General features: G+C 48.8%; 1 protein-coding gene across 1 annotated transcript; it reads left to right on the top strand.

The window, feature by feature from the left end:
* Positions 1–1,188: 1,188 nt before the first annotated feature.
* LOC117857043 (protein CLMP1) lies at positions 1,189–4,530 on the top strand. The gene has a single exon (XM_034739514.2). The coding sequence runs from the start codon at positions 1,950–1,952 to the stop codon at positions 4,290–4,292; it is 2,343 nt and encodes a 780-aa protein (XP_034595405.1). The 5' UTR covers positions 1,189–1,949; the 3' UTR covers positions 4,293–4,530.
* The last annotated feature ends 627 nt before the right edge of the window (positions 4,531–5,157 follow it).

The raw sequence follows: 5,157 nt of genomic DNA, 5'->3' as shown, positions 1-5,157 counted from the left end.
TTGAGTCCCCTCTTCCGATCCATAACCCGTGCCTTCATATCCCATCTTATTTCCATTTTCCTTTCCCACTTACCACCCAAACGCCACATAAAGTGGGGTTCGGAAGTGGGAAATAGGGATGGGAAATAAGGGTTTTCCTTTCCCACTTACCACCCAAACGCCACATAAAGTGGGGTTCGGAAGTGGGAAATAGGGATGGGAAATAAGGGATATGATAGGTTTAAGTGGAAATTCTTTATTTAACATTAGAAAATGACTTAATTCCTTCCTTGGTCCTGATAAATTTCCTATCCTTTATATGACCCTGAGTTCTAACTTTCATTCCTTATTTGACATTTTTGTCACTTTTGTTAGTTAAGTTGGACCAAATGACCATCAAATCACCTCCAAAATTCATGGAAATTTTTATGTTCATTTAACAAATGAAGATGAATCCATGTTACTTAAAACCGCATATGTACCTTTGATTTGAAAATTCATCAAACTACTACTTTTGAAACATATTTGAATTTTTATGGCACCAAAATACTTTCCAAAAATTATGAGAAGATAACAAATATTTCGTAGATGAGATGTAGTCACTTATAAAATTATTTTCCATCATAAATTACATTGAAAATTATGAGGTTCTTCTAATATTTTTCAAACTTCCCATTTTCCATAATTATCTGTGTAACTTATGCTAGAAAATAATTTAATAAGTTATTGCATCTGATGTGAGAAATACTAGTTATTTCTGTATAGTTTTTTTAATAATTTTTAGAACTGTTTTGGTGCCATTAAAATTCAGATAATTTGTAAAAAGTAGCCTAATTTAATGAATTTTATTTTTAAAATCATAAAGGTAAACGTGTGTTTTTAAGAACATGGGGTTCATCTTCATTTATTTTATCACTATAAAATGACCATCAAATCACCTCCAAATTCATCAAACTTTTTGTATAGCTATGAAAGTTATAACATGGTGTCATTTAGGTGGCATTTGGATAGCTAATGTACTGAATTATGAAGGGCTAGGTTAGGATTAGGGAAATGAGAATCCAAACCCAATCTGTTGTTTGGCTTAAATGGGTTTGGGTTAAGTGGGCCCACGAGGCAAATAAAAAAAGCAAGAGAAAGAAGCACTCACCGAGCCAGCCTCATCTCCAATCCCCTCCGCTCAACACACACGCGAGGCAAGCACGGCTCCAGCCAGCGGCTTGCGCGTGCGAGGCGAGCACGGCTCCAGCAGCTCGATGTGCAGTGCTGCTCGAGTTTCCGGGTGGCTGCGTGGCAAGTCGAGTGGCGGCTCCAGGATCCCGCATCGCTGCATCGACCTCGCGGCGACTCCGGCCACCACATGCAGCGGCAGCGGCAGCCGATGGACGCGGCGCGAGGGCGGCTCTGTGGATCCCGCATTCTTCCCCTCGTCTCCAAGCAGCTCCGACCAAATCGAGAAATTGCATTACCAAGGGAGGCAAGCAGCAGCTCCGGCATCCGTTCCGCCTCGCGTGAACTACAGAATCGATTGAGGTCCCAGCAGCTCTGGCCACCTGCGCGCCGGTGCGTGAGGGGAGCAGCAGCTCCAGCAGTCCATACGTGCGAGGGACGGCGGCTCCAGCGACGCGCGCGGGGGCACCTGCTGCGGTAACGCCGCATCTCCATGGTGTCACCTATCGACTATCGTCACTCCGCGTCCGCCGATGCCGTGGCCTATTTCCGGACGGTAACCCACCCCTCCCGTCGGGATTAGATCATTAGGAAAAGGATGCTTCGTTTCCCTATCCCAATCCTCATTTATTTCCCTATCCCACCACCCAAACATAGGGTATAATCTATCCTACCCCTCATCTTCCTATCCCACCCTCTATTTCCCACTTACCGAACATCGCCAGGGTTTGTTCCTACCACTGCACATCGTCACTCAGGCTCGGATTCCCCGGACCTTCGCTCTTCCTCGACCTATCCCCATGGGCAAGTCCGCCGCCAAAAAGAAGAAGCCGGTCGCCGCCGCCAAGCCGGCGGCCGCCTCGGCTGAGCCAAAGGCAACGCCGCCCCCGACCACGCCCCCCGCCACGAACGGCGCGGGGCCACACCAGGTGGTGGACGCCGGCGTCCTCCTGCGGCGCGCGCACGAGCTCAAGGAGGAGGGGAACCGCCTGTTCCAGTCGCGAGACTACGCCGGGGCGCTGCGCCAGTACGAGCTCGCGCTCCGCCTCGCCCCGCGCGGCCACCCCGACCGCGCCGTCTTCCACAGCAACCGCGCCGCCTGCCTCCTCCAGCTCCGCCCCGTCGACCACGAGGCCGTCGCCCAGGAGTGCTCCCTCGCGCTCCAGGCCGAGCCGCGCTTCCCGCGCGCGCTCCTCCGCCGCGCCCGCGCGCTCGAGGCGCTCGGCCGCCACGAGCTCGCCCTCGCCGACGCGCTCGCGCTCCTCGCTCTCGACCCCGACCACCGCGACGCCATCGACCTCTCGCACCGACTCCGCTCCCGTGTCAACGCGTCCGCGGTCGCCTCCGCCTCCTCCGCCCCCGAGCCCACCAGCCGCCCCTCCCCCGCTGCCCTTGGCGCCTCCGCCGTTGTCGCCGGACTTGGCCCTTCCCTCCCCTCCCGTCCGTTCCCCAAGAAACAATCAGCACAGGCCCCTCCTACTACTCCTTCGCTGTCAAATCCCAACATGATGTCGAAATCTAACCCACCGCCGTCGCCCAAGCTGGTACCGTTCTCCAATTCTCCGCCATCTTCAGCCAAGCCTTCGGCTGCTGATAGCTCCCGGAAGGCCACACAGACACTGCCAGTGAACTCTTCGCTACTGGCAACAGCCGCACCCCTTATAGACAGAAAGGTTGTGACGAGATGGAGGCCTCTCAAGTTGGTGTATGACCACGACATTAGGCTTGGGCAGATCCCAGAGAAATGCAGCTTCCGGACACTCCGAGAATTCGTGGCGAAGAGGTTCCCATCATCCAAGGCAGTGTTGATTAAATATAAGGATGCTGATGGTGATTTAGTTACCATCACATCCACGGAAGAACTCCGGTTAGCTGAATCATTTGTGGATAAAGTTGGTCATGAGGTTATAGAAAATGGGAAGGAGGGGGACAATAAGCTCCCGGGGTTGAGGCTGCACCTTGTTGAAGTGAGCCCAGAACAGGAGCCACCTTTGCCATCAGAAGAGGAGAAGTTGGAGGAGGATGAGGAGCTGTTGGTCAAGGGTGAAGATGGTACTTCACATACTTCTTCGGAGGTAGCTGACACTGAGGTCACAAAGCAAGATGCGGAGAACAGAGTTGCTGAACAGAGGATGGAGACTGGGAAGAAGGATTGTGGCCATGCTGAGTGCAAGGAAGCTGAGATCGATGATTGGTTGCTTCAGTTTGCAGAACTATTCCGGAACCAGGTTGGGATTGATGCAGATGCACATCTGGACCTGCATGAGCTGGGAATGGAGCTGTGTTCCGAGGCTCTTGAGGAAACTGTGACAAGCGAGGAGGCTCAGGCCCTTTTTGAGATGGCTGCTTCTAAATTTCAGGAGGTTGCCGCCTTGGCCTTATTCAATTGGGGAAATGTGCACATGTGTGCAGCAAGGAAGCGCATCCCTCTCGACGAATCTGCTCCAAAGGAAGTCATGGCTGCTCAGCTCCGCACAGCTTATGATTGGGTGAGAGAGAGGTATGCTCTTGCAGGGCACAAGTACGAGGAGGCCCTCAAAATCAAGCCAGACTTCTATGAAGGGCTTCTTGCTTTAGGCCAGCAACACTTCGAGACCGCAAAGCTTCATTGGTCATTTGCATTGGCAGACAAGGTTGACCTATCCACCTGGGATTCTTCAGAGACATTCAAGCTTTTTGATAGTGCTGAGCAGAACATGAGGGCTGCAACAGAGATGTGGGAAAAGGTAGAAGAACAGAGAATGGCAGAGTTAAAAGAACCAGGTGCAGGTGAAAAGGATGAGATACTGAGGAAAAAGAGGAAGCAACACAGTGCAGATGGTCAACTGGAGTTGACACCAGAAGAGGCAGCTGAGCAGGCAGCAGTAATGAGGCAACAAATTCACCTCTTCTGGGGTAATATGCTTTTCGAGCGCTCTCAAGTGGAGTTTAAGCTCAGTGTCGGTGATTGGAAGAAAAATCTTGACGCGTCTGTTGAAAGGTTTAAATTGGCTGGAGCTTCAGAATCAGATATTTCGACAGTGTTGAAGAATCACTTCTCTAATGCAGTCTCTGAGTGTGAAGAGAAGAAAGTCATGACTTCAGGCATGGAAATTGCCCAAACAAATGACAATATTGAGGATAAGTGTGTGGTTGAGAGCTAAGTACTCATGGTTTTAAGCTAAATGACATCAATGTGTATCATATTGAATTTCTTGATAGGCTTTGTTTGTTCATGGTCCTCGGCCGTGACATCTAGATGAAACTTTAAGCTCACTGAATTTTGTGATCTGTGCAACTGGTGCAGAATCACTTCATAAAATCTTGATAGTTTGCTAAACACGTCTTGAGTTGTTTAATAAATTATTCTACATACACATTAGATGTATGTGATGTGAGTTAGCTTTTTTCCCCCTGTTAGATCAAGTGTCTACATTGTTTCCTAGCTCAGTATTGTTTTGGACTCATACTTTATGTTGTGCGATTCTGTTGTTGCTTTAGTATTTCATAGTAGACACCGAATGTTACCCTTGATTCATTTATTTTGTGAAGTCATGGATCCCGAATTTGACATGCTTGGTAATTTATATTTTAGTTTCTGCGTGCATTTATTTTGCCGTTTTTGCACCGGCAACTGCCTCAGATATGGCTTCCTGGATTGACTTAAGTGCATCATGCCATCATGATATTGAAAATAATCACTTCCAGTACGAGAGCTATAACATGGTGTTCTTTAGGCAGTATTATGCATGTACTGAACTCTGTTGTGCAGATGACTTCCAAACAAGTTACTCTGTTCAGCGACCATTTAACTATCGTTTTACTTTGTTCAAGCTAATGGATATTCAGCTAGATCGTGCTGCGCGATAGTGAAAGCTATACAAATTTTAACTATGTTCTGCTATTCGATTTGTCTCTTCACATTTCACTATTCAGTTACACTATTACTGGTAGACATGAGTTGCCAGTTGTAAATCCCCAGTAGTCTATCCTTAGTTTTCTACCTTAACTGGTGCCATTTATTTGCTG

The sequence above is a fragment of the Setaria viridis genome, chromosome 5 (assembly GCF_005286985.2).
Source record: "Setaria viridis chromosome 5, Setaria_viridis_v4.0, whole genome shotgun sequence".
Lineage (NCBI taxonomy): Eukaryota > Viridiplantae > Streptophyta > Magnoliopsida > Poales > Poaceae > Setaria > Setaria viridis.
Note: the sequence above shows the minus strand (reverse complement) of the source record. Positions and strands in the feature narration are given on the sequence as shown.